This window comes from Bufo bufo, chromosome 1, assembly GCF_905171765.1.
Source record: "Bufo bufo chromosome 1, aBufBuf1.1, whole genome shotgun sequence".
Classification (NCBI taxonomy): Eukaryota; Metazoa; Chordata; class Amphibia; order Anura; family Bufonidae; genus Bufo; species Bufo bufo.
In genome coordinates, this window is record NC_053389.1 from 438,042,242 (window position 1) to 438,057,096 (window position 14,855).

The following is a 14,855-nucleotide window of genomic DNA, read 5'->3' on the forward strand; positions in this document are numbered from 1 at the left end:
TTAAGGGAGGTCACTGCATGGAGATTTATACAGTACATCTTCCATACCTGTGGAATTCTATGTAGTCAGCTACCCTAGCGCTCAAATCTTTTATAGTCAGAAAAACAGTACCCCCTATACAGATGATTTATAAAGTTACATAAATGAAAAGTGGGACATTCATTCTAATATATGTGCAGTAGGAGCTCCTACTGCACATATACACTACAGTACTACAGTAAAACATCATGCTTTTCAATGTATTCATCATTACCATGTAGTATTTTTATTTTGAAGCCAACTCCACCCAAAATAGACTCTAGCCCTGGAGAAGCCTAATCGAACTTTTGCCATGCTCCCCATGACGTCTGTGATGACCATTAAAGGGGTTGTCCAGTTTCCCATATTGATGACCTATCCTCAGGATAGGTCATCAATATAAGACAGGCGGATCTGACTCCTATCACCCCACCAATCAGCTGTGTTAAAGGGGTTGTCCGGGTTCAGAGCTGAACCCGGACATACGCTTATTTTCACCCAGGCAGCCCCCCCTGAGGCTAGCATCGGAGCATCTCATGCTCCGATACGCTCCCTTACCCTGCGCTAAATCACGCAGGGCACGGGCTCTTGTTTACAATCACACACTGCTAGGCGGAAGCTTCCGCACGGCAATGTTCGGTGATGTCACCGGCTCTGATGGGCGGGCTTTAGCACTGCCCTAGCCGTTTTACTGGCTAGGGCAGCACTAAATCCCGCCCATCAGTGCCGGTGACGTCACCGGGCTTCCTGGCAGCCCCATAGAGAGCCCGTTACGTCACCGGATCTCCAAAAAATGCCTTTGCCCTGCGCGATTTGAACTGCTCCGATGTTTAAGTCAGGGGGGCTGCCTGGGTGAAAATGGGGTTATGTCCGGGTTCAGCTCTGAACCTTGACAACCCCTTTAAGAGACTACAGCTCTCATAGGAGCACTGCCATTGACATTGCAGCGGCCATGCAGTGTAACTACTGCTGCTCCTTCCCACTGAAAAACCGGACCACCCCTTTAAATACCTTCTAAGAGAATAAATAGCCCAAAAACCATAGCTAGAACTTAGTAGTAGTAACTAGTATCCATGACAAGCATCAGCACAGGTCAAAGTCATCATGTGGTGATTATTATACGTAGAGACATGCAGGAATCAGCTACATTTATCTATCTCTACTGAGATTTCATTGCTATGTTAGGTAAATGCATTACTCACATCCAGTTGACATAGAGTGCTCCTTGCTGAAGTTCTTCTTTGACATGTTGAATAGCATGTTTATACACTGCAGACTCATTTGGCTGAGAAAGCCCCAACTGGACCATGTTTATATGAGAATTCTGCCCCAGGAGATGACCGTTTACAGACAAAAACTCTTGAAAATCTTCACGTGCTTTACTGTCCTGTAAATGTTCCCATAAAAACAGAGGATCAATTTAAGAAACCATCAAATTAAGATTTCGGCCTGAATTAAAACAAAAGCCGACCTGTTATCTAGATTTTGATTTCAGTTCTGGATGTAGCTGGTCACACCATTGACATGTAGCCCACAATGCTATATCAAGTTTTTGTAACGCTTTAGGTACGGCTACCCTTCCAATACATGAAAGGAATTACCTGTTTATCGAGAATGTCCCGGTAAATCACAAACTCATGAATGAGGTGAGCAGGCCCAAATAATCTCGTCTTCGATTTTAACCAATCAAATGAAAACAGCAGGGAGCAAAGTTCCTGTAGAGTGATGACAAAAACAAATTATCACTAGATGCAGAAAATATACACTCAAAAAAAGTTATTTTCACCCCAAAACAACTTTGTTAGCAATGTGTAGTGCGCAGATGTAAACTAGAACTTCCATGAAACAAGGGCAGCATACTCCTAAAGTCACTACCCAAATCTCAGAATCTGAAATGGTGTTGAAGGGCATCTGTCAGCAGTTCTGTACCTATGACACTGGCAGACCTGCTACATGTGCACTTGGCAGCTGAAGACATCTGTGTTGGTTCCATCTTCATATCTGCCCGCATTGCTGAGAAAATGGAAGTTTTAATATATGCAAACCTCTAGGAGCAATGAGCTCAGCTCTCTGCAATGGCAATGCCCCCATTGCTCCTAGAGATGGGGAGAAAACTGAAGCGTTTTGCAGCAGTTTTGAGATCCTGTGGCGGATCTCAAAACCATACAGCAAAATGCACATGTGAAAGTAGCCTAGTAGCGGCAGTCTCCTCCTCTAGCGAGCAGGCAATTGACGGGAGGGAACGCTTCCCTCCTGACAATCGTCTGCTCTGTCTGCCAGTGTAATAGGGCCCTTATTCATGCTCTCCCCGCCCATTTGCTGATTATTGGAAGTTCTCTTCCAGGGAGAAAAGTAAGAAGACTGTTAATCATCAGCAGGTGGGCGGGAGAGCAGGAGATTAGGAATAACCATGACTCTTCTCAGGTAGATCTGACTCTTTTCAAGGCCTGGGTTGTAATGATTATGATGCTGGTTCTCGGCAACCTCTTACTTTTAGCTCATCAGTGACACACCGCTGAAATCAGTGCGTCTGTCACTATTTTATACTGCCCTCAGTGAGGTCAGCATAAAGTTGATGACAGGTTCTCTTTTAAAGGACTTGTCCCACAAGTAATCATTAGATTTCTCTCTTAGATCTAACATGTAAGCAGATTAAAGGGGTGTTTCAATTTTTAAAACAGGAACCCTTAAAAATGCTCCTGTGTGTAGATACTGTTGTTATATAGTTGTCCTGGCATCCCATACAATGTCCACCTCGTGGTCACACATGCTCAGTTCACAAGCTGAGTTCATTGTCCTTTTCCTCTTGTACAGGGGCAGCAAGCTTATTCCTGCGTATGTGCAGACTAGAAGTGGCTTCTCACTAGCACTGGACACATTAAGCGGACTACATGCTCCGAGAGGGAATGCAAGGAACACGTTTGTAACAGCAAGATCTACAAGTTTTTAAATGACATTTTTATTTAGATTAAATATTCCTGTTGAAATTGTGAGATATTTGGTGTGATCTAAGAAAGTAAATCAATACTTATTCTTGCGACAACTCCTTTATCTTAGAGGGCCTTCCAGCCTGTAGTGTGGATACCATAGACAGACACATTTGTGTGCATATGAGCCCCTTTGGTCATTTAGACAACCATGTGGGAGACCCCATTAAACCACAAGCACATCATTATTGCAGTAGGCACATACAGTATGTTCAGTTAAGTAGCAAGCTCATGCAAATCTACCTACTTGGTGCATGTTGGCCTGTGCCATATGGTACGCTAGATAATGGTACCAGTATGCATAATCCTCTTGGTCCACGGTAGGTAGCCCGTGTAAGTAGCGCTTGCGATACTGACTGACAAGCTTGGCGTGAAGAGCCTGAAACAGTAACAAGCACAGTTACACACGGTCTTTAGTGGTTTATATAGATTTCCATACTGTATACATATAGGAGTTCATACAGGCAGTTGTGCACGGTTTCGCTCGGTCAGAAAATCCAGTTGGAGATCATGCAAATAATACAGAAATGACTTTCCATTGCGATCACAGTACAACAGTGACTTGTTGACAAACTCCTGAAGCATGTCCTCCACGTCCTCGCTCTCCATGTCCCATAGGATACACAGAACCTAAAGAAAGGTATGGGAGGTTAGCATTTGTATCTCATAACATTGGCTACACTTAAACAGTACCTGTACTTTAGATAAACTTTTAATATGTCAGAGTGATACCTCAAAGCGGAGAAAGAGGGACATAACACAACACTGTCTCTCCATGCTGCAGGAGAGGGACAGGCAGGGCTGGGACAAGGACATTTGGTGCCCAGGGCGAAGATGGCAAACTGCGCCCCCCCCCCCCCCGTTTTTAAGAAAGAATCAATGTTTCAAAACAAGAATATACTTAAAGCAATAGAACAAAGGACTGTGGGACTTTGAAAGTCACAGACACTATAAAGTTCCCCCCCATCATCATGTGCCAGTATAAAGTCCCCCCCATCATCATGTGCCAGTAACACTATTGTAAAAAAAAACAAAAAAAAAACACTTATACTTACCTAAGTGTCAGCGATGCGATGCAGCCTCTTCCTGTGTCCCACGCTGTAATGTAAGGCTCAGGCGGCACGATGACGTCATTGCGCCGGCCTCTGATAGGCTGCCGGCCTAGTGCCTGCAGCCAGGGGCGTACATAAAAATCACTGGGCCCCATAGCAGGAATCTAAATTGGGCCCCCATTCCCCTTTTATAGCCCCTCCCTTTGTTCCATGAACTATTCTTGCTGCTGCGTTTTATAATTTATGCCATCAGGGCCGGAATGGGATTACAAAACAGCCCTGGCACACAAAAGAGGTATAATAGATGCAGATGTATATTATATACAGCAGTGTACAGTTATGTGAGGTACGCGGTATAATAGATGCAGTGTGTACAGGTATATAGTATATTCCCTAGTGTTCTGATATGTGAGGTACAGGGTATAATAGATGCAGTGTGTACAGGTATATAGTATATACAGCAGTGTACTGATATGTGAGGTACGGGGTATAATATATGCAGTGTATACAGTATATACAGTAGTGTAATGTGAGGTACGAGGTATAATAGATGCAGTGTGTACAGGTATATAGTAAATACAGCAGTGTATTGACACCTCGTACCTCACATATCAGTACACTGCTGTATATACTATATATCTGTACACACTGCATCTATTATACCTCGTACCTCACATATATAGTATATACAGAAGTGTACTGATATCTGTACACACAGCATCTATTATACCTCATACCTCACATATCAGTGCACTGCGGTATATACTATATATCTGTACATATTGCATGTATAATACTGTGTAATATATGCAGTGTGTGTGCATGTATGTGTGTGTATATATATATATATATATATATATATATATATATACAGAGCAGTGTATTGATGTGACTCATAGAAGGTATAATACTGTAGATGCAGTGTTTATAGAAATATGTGGTCAGTTATGCATTATAGTCACTGTGAGGTACATGAGGTAGTGGTAACTGTCTGAAGTAGTATACATGAGTGAGCAATGAGTAAAAACAGGGCATGGAGGGGGGGGGGGGGGGTAAATGATGAAAAGTGGAGGACCTCCTCTTACCTCTCCATTCCAGTCTGTATGGATCAATACAGAGCTGCTTGTGAACTTTTAATACTTGCTGTTAGGGGTTGAAGGACCTGTGATGATGTCATCACAGGTCCTGGCAGATGTACCTTTGAAACCTAGGAACTACACCATTTTTGGTGCAGTTCCTTTGCTAGATTCTGCAGGACCTGTGATGTTGAAGATGATGTCATCACAGGTCCTGGCAGATGCACTGTTCTAACCTGGGAACTACACTTTACACTGTGCAGTTCCCTTACAGGACCTGTGATGACATCATCAAAGGTCCTTTAGCTTTAGAAAGGTAAACAGGAGTAATTAGGGGGCGGGGCCTCTCCTCCACTTCGGTGCCTGCCTGCAGCCTATCAGAGGAAAGGGAAGGGACACGCCTCTCCCTCCCCTGCACCTCCGCTGGCACAGACAGTTTACAATGGAGATGAGCGCAATGGAAGCGCTCATCTCCCTGTGCCCGGCGGCGGCTGCTCACTTGGGGGGGGGGGGGGGCATTTTAGTTGGGGGGGCACATGGGGGGGCACAGCATGATGTAGGGGGGGCCGTGGCTGGCACTTCACCTGCGCCCCCCTCCTGTCCGCAAATGGTAGCGCCCAGGGCACCCGCTCCTTCGGCCCCTGCCTTGTACCGGCCCTGGGGACAGGAGACAGGCTGATAGACTTTCTATTGAACCCATCTTCAGCAGTGAAAAGGGACAGCGCTTGGAACCCCACCGATCAAAACCTTTGATGTGTCACTAGTCACTAAGACATATCAAACGTTTGTTATAAGTACAGGTATACATTAACGTTCCCGAAGACAAAGCAGATGTAAAGGGCTTATTAATGCATGACTGTATTGAGCATGATGTAAGCAGAGTCAAGGGGTACTTCCATGGTATATCAGTATTATATGGGTTCAGCCAGGTGGCCAGGAGCGCCACCATGGAGGGAAAAAACAGCTCTGCAGCCCTTTCATTCTCAGGATCGGTGGGGTGCTGGAGGTGGACATGATCATAAAGTGATGGCATACCCTATTGATATATTAGCACTTTTTAAAATGGTACCTCTTTAATAGCCCATTACAGATTTCCCTATTGAATGGCAAGTATAAAAATGACACAAGCTGTGACAGACAAACCCCATAGGCTACTTTCACACTGGCGTTTTGGTTTCCGTTTGTGAGATCCGTTCAGGGCTCTCACAAGCGGTCCAAAACGGATCAGTTGCCCTAATGCATTCTGAATGGATAAGGATCCGTTCAGAATGCATCAGTTTGGCTCCGTTCATTCACCATTCCTCTCTGGAGGCAGACACCAAAATGCTGCTTGCAGCTCTATAGTGTCCGCCTGACGATGCAAAGGCAAACTGATCCGTCCTAACACAATGTAAGTCAATGGGGACGGATCCGTTTTCACTGACACAATGCAAAACGGATCCGCCCCCCATTGATTTTCAATGGTGTTCAAGACGGATCAGTTTTGGCTATGTTACAGATAATACAACCGGATCCGTTCTGAATGGATGCATGCGGTTGTATTATCGGTGCGGATCCGTTCTGTGCAAATCCATGACGGATCCGCACCAAACGCAAGTGTGAAAGTAGCCTTACACTGGCAGTGACTAGAAGGAGTTCTTTCCATTTGCTGCATTCACCTTAGTTGGCACTTTCACATCCTTTTCTATAACGGAGAAATCGTTGTAGTATTCCTTTACATCGTCTTTTAGCCTATCCACACTCATAGACATGGCTTCATCCAGTGCTTCATAATCGTACGATGAGGATTTTCTTATTCTTTTGAACTGTTTCCTCTGTAGCTGTTTGAGGTAGAAAGCCCAGCGGCTGGGGAATTCTCGTAACAGTGCGCCAATTAATGACACTACGAGAGGCGAGCCTGAAAAAATGACATGAATTATGAAAACATAATTCACAATTAAGGCCACCAGCTGAAATCATTCCAGCGCATTACAAGTCAGACACTGTATCATTCAATGATGTGTGCAAAAGTAACTGTACTAACTATAAAATAAGAAACTATTTTTTCTGTTGCCCGTTCTATAGTTAAAGGGTTTGCCTGACAAAGGACACGTATAGCCTGTCCATAGGGTAGGTGATAAATGTATGATTGCTGGGACCCCCAAGGTCCATTGGGGGCAATGCAAACATTCAAGTGCCGTATTCAGATGTCTCCATCAGGCACACACACTTTGAGTGGAACTCCAGTGTGACTGCATGACCACCGCTTTCTTACAATTCATCATTGCCTGTCACAGGTTAAGAGGAAGGAAAAACACCAAATACACCCCACAACGAAAAGACAACAATCTAGGCCTCAAAAGCTAAGGAAGAGGGATGGTGACCTCCTAGTAATCCCTAGGCTTTTCCCTAACTCCTGCCAGTATGAGCAGATCCTGATGGTGGAAACACTCATACACCGGATACCTAAAGCCCTGCTAAAACTGACGAGCCCTAGGATAGGTAGCAGGGGATGAGACCGCTGGTTCCTTCCGGAATGAAGGAACTTGCGTCTCCCTGAGGCCTAGAAAGAACACACACCAGATAATAAGAAACAGCGATGACCATGGACAGGAAGTCACATATCTCGCACACAGAGAACCAAAGCAGCGGAGATGGAACCCTCAGGACTGGAACAAAACTGCTGTCAAGGAGGGAATGGCTTTTTTCTTTATTGGACACACATACCCATCGGTAATTTGGGGTTGGGGGTTAGCCAACCTCTCTAGTGGCATTAACCTCCACTGACTGGGCTAAATTGATAAATTTGTACATCAGGAAAAGGGCCTTCTTGACCATATCAACCACTCCGAGCTCAGTTCATATGTTCTAACCTGCATTAGGAAACTAATTCAATGCTATGAGCCAGTTCTCCTCTGAAAGTTTGGCAACAGGACCCTAAACTATCCATTTACCAAAAAAAAAAAATGATATAAGCCAGGACTCTACCTTTTGACTGTTGTATGATATCATGCGCCTCTTCTGGCAGCTTTTCTACTTTCGTGTCCACATAAAGAGAGAGAATTTCTAAGCCCTTCTGGTGTTCTAGTTCACTGTCCACATGGACAAATAGCTTCATCCCTTTGTACAGAAAGAAGGAGGAAGTAAAGTGCATGAAAGGCAAAACTGTATTTGTAGATTGTATGATTCACTTTCTGATCGAAAAGGGTTTACCTTGTATAGGCTGCTAATAATTACAAAAAAACTTCTATTTCAGTCAGCCCCACAGACATGAATGGGGCAGTGGTCACACATGTGCACCACTATTCTATTCCCACAAGGGACTCGAGGGCCAGTGTTGGGACCTGCAATGATCATGTAGATAGATGATGAATATTTTTATAGATGCGTTCTTACAGTGATCCTGCCCCTATTTATGACTATTGGCAGAATCCATGGGGAATAACCATGATTGCAGTCTTCCATAGAAGATCTGTTTAAGACCTCATGCACACGAACGTATTTTATTTCCATGTCTGTTTCGTTTTTTTTTGTGGATTGGATGAGGACCCATTCATTTCAATGGGTTCGCAAAAAATGCGGACAGCACACCGTGTGCTATCTGCATCTGTATGTCCGTTCCGCAGCCCCGCAAAAAAAAATATAACATGTCCTATTCTTGCAGACAAGGATAGGTATTGTTACAATGGATCCACAAAAAAAAAAAATGGATGCCATCCGTTTTTTTTTTGCAGATCTGCAATTTTCGGACCGCAAAACACATACCGTCGTGTGCATGTAGCCTAAGGCCTCATGCACACGACTGTATCTATTTTCCGGTCCGCAAAAAATATGGATGACATCCGTGTGCATTCCGTATTTTGCTGAACAGAACAGCTGGCCCCTAATAGAACAGTACTGTCCTTGTCCGTAATGCGGACAATAATAGGACATGTTCTATTTCTTTGCGGAACGGAAATACAGACATACGGAAACGGAATGCACATGGAGTACCTTCCGTTTTTTTGCGGACCCATTGAAATAAATGGTTCTGTATATGGTCCGTTGCCGTATTGCGGCCCGCATACTGCAGGTCCGCAATACACGGGGCAACGGCCGTGTGCATTCCGCATCAGGTATGCGAACCCATTCACTTGAACGGGTCCGCAAATCCAGAGATGTGATACGGAACGGAACCCTACGGAAGCACTACGGAGTGCTTTCGTGGGTCGTGTGAACAAGCCCTAAGGCTGGCAATACACATTGGATAGCTGTCCGCAAAATGCCCGTTTAGCTAACAACTCCTCCATACACATGCGCACTCGACCTAGCATGCATGCGTTCTGAAGGGGAAGACGTGAGAAACCATTACCAGACACCTCTGGCAGCACTTCTCTCCCAGACAACAAAAGGATCAGGTAGCTGAAGTCTTACAGCCCAATCCTTATCTCCCTGGACATCTGCTGTCAGGGGAGAGTTGGGAGGCCTCCATACACAATAAATGGTCAACCAGTCCTGCCACCTTTATTTATGTGTATTCCTATTTGGGACAGCATATCCACAGATACCATATTTCGAGACAGGAGGAGGTCCAAGAGGTGGCATATCATATCATTCATGGCATATCCACAAATGTCACCAATGGGACCAATCCCAGCATGACTGGCACATTTTTACATGTGTTTCTAAAGCACTTTTTGCAATGCAAATTGGTGTGACTTCCTGCTGTGGTCACATCTATAAAACACAGAAACACCGTAATTTTTGCCTACAGATGTAGCATTCAGAAAAACTATAACAACATAGTGACAATCTGAAATTTGACATTTTTGCAGAAGACATACCGGACACGGTGTCAATCACACTTCTGTCTCTACTTGTTATGAGAACACGGCACTGGATGTCAAATGCCTTCAACACCCAGGAATCCCAAACGTCATCCAAAATTAGGAGACACCTAAAATAATAAGATTAATCTTAAACTGGAACAACATTGTGCAAAATAACAATAGAATATATTGTATATGGTCTTTTTTACTGTTCATCAATACAGACTAGTACAGCATGGGTGCAGGGGGACACTGCACATATATACAGTAGGTAAAAGGGTGACCCAAGACAAATGAGTAATTGGACATTATATACATTCAAAGCGAACAAGCAGCAGTGGAAAACAAAATGTTCTGTAGTACAGGTAGGCCCAGCTCTTTTCACTCTTTAATTAAAGGGGTTGTGCACTGTAATGATATTGAAGACATTTCCTCAGGACAAGTCATCGATATCAGATTGTGGGGTCTAACATCTGGCACTCCACTGATCAGCTGTTCCCTATAGCCATTTAATGTGTGGGCAACAAGAATATTCCTGTACATTTTGGCACATCAATTAACATTAAAGTGTTTTCCGGATGATGACCATCAAAATGAGACTGGTGTGGGGTCCAACACCTGGCACCCCCACTGAACAACGGCAGCTGCAGAGAACGTCTTCCTGCGCAATACACTACTTACCTCCTGGAATATGAGGCTACTGCAAACAGCTGATTGGTGAGGGTGCTGGGATGCGAATTTATGGCTATGCCACCAATATGCTGGTCCACCCCTTTAAATTTACATTTTCATGTAACTGACTGTAGTGTCAACTTGTTGGGGGGGGGGGGGGGGGGGTCTAAAAATATTTCAAGTATTCTGCATCACTTTTGTCATTTTTCATAATCAGGGAAAGTGGACACTTTAGTTTCAGCTCTATCCACAAAATTACTCTGTGGAATAGTCTACTTCCGGATGTGGCAACAGCAGGATTAGTGGACGGTTTTAAAAATTCTTCGAAGTAAATAACATTAATGCTACCTAGATGTGTAGAAGTCTGGTTCTCCCCTAAAATTCCCATAACCGCCTGTCCCTTGTTTGAACTTGGTCTTTTTTAAACTGTACTAAATATCTACGGTATGTAACTATGGCTTTCGAGCAGTTACAGGCCTTATACAATATTCCACAATCTGGTTTTTACAGATTCCTTCCACTACGTCATGCACTCACTGCACAATTCCCAGTGCCTCGTCTCCCATTTTCTTGTTCTACCCATTTTACGCACAAAGCTGTACATTATGCGCAGGGAACTGTATGAGTACAGTTGTCACGATACCAAAAATTTTTCACCTTCCTGCCCAGGCCATTTTTTGCAAATCTGACATGTGTCACTTTATGTGGTAATAACTTTGGAACACTTATTTATCCATTGTAAGAATGTTTTCTTGTAACACATTGTACTTCATGACAGTCATAAATTTGAGTCAATATATTTCACCTTTATTTATGAAAAAATCCCAAATTGACAAAAAAATTGAAAAATTCGCACTTTTCTAAATTTCTGTTTCTTTGCTTTTAAAACAGAAAGTGATACCTATTTATTACTTAACATTCCCCATATGTCTACTTTATGTTGGCATCATTTTGTAAATGTAATTTTATTTTTTGGGGACGTTACAAGGCTTAGAATTTTAGAAGAAATTCTAAAAAATTTTAAGAACATTTCCTAAACCCACTTTTTAAGGACCAGTTCAGGTCTGAAGTCACTTTGTGGGGCTTACATAGTGGAAACCACCCATAAATGACCCCATTGTAGAAACTACACCCCTCAAGTTACTCGAAAATGATTTTACAAACTTTGTTAACCCTTTAGTTGTTCCACAAGAATTAAAGGAAAATGGAGATTACATTTTTAAATTTCACTTTTTTGGCAGATTTTCCATTTTAATCCATTTTTTTTTTCATTAACACGTCGAGGGTTAACAGCCAAACAAAACTTAACATTTATTACCCTGATTCTGAGGTTTACAGAAACACCCCATATGTGGTCGTAAACTGACGTAAGGGCGCACGGCAGGGCGCAGAAGAAAAGGACTGCCGCATGGTTTTTGGAAGGCAGATTTTACTGGACTGGTTTTTAGACACCATGTCCCATTTGAAGCCCCCCTGATGCACCCCTACAGTAGAAACTCCCAAAAGTGACCCCATTTTGGAAACTAGGGGATAAGGTGACAGTTTTATTGGTACTATTTTGGGGTAGATATGATATCTAAATCGCTCTATATTACGTTTTTTGTGAGGCAAGGTAACCAAAATATGGCTGTTTTGGCACGGTTTTTATTTTTTACAACGTTCATCTGACAGGTTAGATCATGCACTATTTTTATAGCGCAGGTTGTTACAGACGCAATGATATCAAATATGTCTACTTTCTTTTATTGTTTGTTTCAGTTTTACATAATAAATCATTTATGAAAAAAAATGTTTTTCTGTCTCCATTTTCTGAACGCCATATTTTTTTTATTTTCTGCTAATCGTCTTGTGCAGGGGCTCATTTTTTGCAGGAAGAGTTAATGTTTTTATTGGTACCATTTTTAGGTTCATATGATTTTTTGATCATTCATTATTACACTTTATGAGGCAACGTGACCAAAAAATTGTTTTTTTTGGCACAGTTTTTATTTATTTATTTATTTTTACAGCGTTCAGCTGAGGGGTTAGTTCACATTATATTTTTATAGAGCAGATCGTTACGGACTTGGCAATACCTAATATGTATACTTTTTCTTATTTATTTAAGTTTTACACAATAATTGCATTTTTGAAACAAAAAAAATTATGTTTTAGTATCTCCATGTTCTGAGAGCTCTAGTTTTTTAATTTTTTGGGCGGGTGTCTTATGTAGGGGCTCTTTTTTTTGCGGGATGAGGTGACGGTTTTATTGGTACCCTTTTGGGGGGCATACACCTTTTTGATCGCTTGGTGTTGCACTTTTTGTGATGTAAGGTGACAAAAATAGCTTGTTTGGCACAGTTTTTAAAAAAAAATTTATACTGTGTACACCTGAGTGGTTAAGTCATGTGATATTTTTATAGAGCTGATTGTTACTGACACGGCGATATCTAATATGTATACTTTTTTTTATTTATTTCACTTTAACAGAGTAATTGCATTTTTGGAACAAAAAAATTATGTTTTAGTGTCTCCATGTTCTGAGAGCTATAATTTCTTTATTTTTTGGGCGATTGTCTTATATAGAAGCTCTTTTTTTGCAGGATGAGGTGACGGTTTTATTGGTACCATTTTGGGGTGCATATGCCTTTTTGATCGCTTGGTGTTGCAATTTTTGTGATGTAAGGTGACAAAAATAGCTTTTTTTTTTAAACAGTTTATATGTTATTTCTTTTACGGTGTTTATAGGACGGTGTGGATCATGTGATATATTTATAGAGCCGGTCGTTACGAACGTGGCTATACGTAATGTGTGTGTGTTCGCTTTTTCTTTTTTTCAATTTTTTTTATATAAAATCAGTGGAAAGGGGCTGTTTTTTCTTTACTTTAAATGTTTTTTTTTTTTAATTAAAACTCTTTTTTTTTTTTTACTTTATTTCTGTCCCACTCTGGGACATTACTTTTGGGGGTCTGATCCCCTCTGCAATGCATTACAATACATCTGTATTGTAATGCATTGCCTGTTAGTGTATGACTCAATACACTAACAGGTTGCCTAGGAGACCCAGCTTGAGGCTGGATCTCCTGGGCAACCGTAGAAGGCAAGTCCCGATGCCATGCAAGGCATTGGGCAGCCTCTGCACGGCATCGGGCTGCCTTCTCACCCATCGGGTCCCCGCCACAGCAGCGCGGGGACTCGATGGGCTCCTTCACCCGCCGCAAATCCCCTCTATGCCGCAGTCAGCGCTGATCGCGGCATAGAAGGGGCTAATCCGCCGGCAGCGGCTTGTACATCGATGCCGGCAGATACAGCAGGGGCCCGGCTACCAGGGACTGCCGGACCCCTGCAGTGATCGGGCACGCACCGCTCCGGTGCTCACCCGATCACCATGATGTAATAGTACGTCAAAATGCAGGAACGCACCTGACACACCATGACGTACTATTAGGTCATATGTCGGGAAGGGGTTAACCTCCTTAGGTTAATGTGTATTTTTTGTTTTTGTTTTTTTTGCTAAAGTATTAATTCCCCTCCTCACATAATGGGCTATATGGGGTTAATGTGAGGTACATGTTGGGGTTACCATTAAAGTGAGGCACATGGTTTTAACAATTTAGACTTCTATGCACCTCACATAGGGGTGAGTGATATCAAAAATATTCCCACGATAAGGATATTAAGAAATTTATCGCGATAAATGCTTATTTAGAATTTTTTTAAAAAGCCGCATGCATTCTCCATTTTATGGAACGTCCGGCACATAATAGATTAGTCCTATCCTGTTGTTGAGGGGACAAGGTGACAAAAAAATAAAATAAAATGGCAAACTGCGTGCGTTTAAAAAAAAAAAATTCTTACAGCGTTCCCTAATAGAAGATATTTTTCAATACTTTTATAGTTTGTACATTTTTGGACGTGGTAATACATAATATGTTTTTTTTTTTATTGTTTATACATTTTTATATGTAAAATTGGGAAAGGAGAAGATTTAAAATTGTAATATTTTGGTGTTTTTTTTTTTTTGTTACTCTTTATTTAATAACTATTAGCCCCCTTATGGGGCTAGAATAAAAGCAGCCAAGGCTTCAGGAGCATCCTGGCTGCCATGGTAACCGATCGGAGCCCCGCAATTTCACTGCTGGGGCTCCGATCAGAACCTGCCACTGCCACTGCACCACCAATGAAGAGGGGGGGGGAGGGGACCCTGTGGCCACCAATGATTCTAATACTGGATGGTTGGGGGGCGCACTGCGCCACCAATGAATTTAATTAACCCCTTAATA

At 42.5% G+C, this 14,855-nt stretch overlaps 1 protein-coding gene across 1 annotated transcript in view; it reads right to left on the reverse strand.

Annotated features, from left to right (window-relative positions):
- The window catches only part of APAF1 (apoptotic peptidase activating factor 1), a 98,593-nt gene that overhangs the window by 62,237 nt on the left and 21,501 nt on the right, over positions 1 to 14,855 (reverse strand). The window contains exons 6-12 of the mRNA XM_040407012.1: positions 9,936 to 10,048; positions 8,101 to 8,232; positions 6,792 to 7,030; positions 3,468 to 3,635; positions 3,253 to 3,384; positions 1,620 to 1,733; positions 1,221 to 1,405 (exon numbers count right to left, since the gene is read on the reverse strand). Coding sequence (XP_040262946.1) covers positions 1,221 to 1,405; positions 1,620 to 1,733; positions 3,253 to 3,384; positions 3,468 to 3,635; positions 6,792 to 7,030; positions 8,101 to 8,232; positions 9,936 to 10,048 — 1,083 coding nt within the window. The remainder of the gene's footprint in view (positions 1 to 1,220; positions 1,406 to 1,619; positions 1,734 to 3,252; positions 3,385 to 3,467; positions 3,636 to 6,791; positions 7,031 to 8,100; positions 8,233 to 9,935; positions 10,049 to 14,855) is intronic.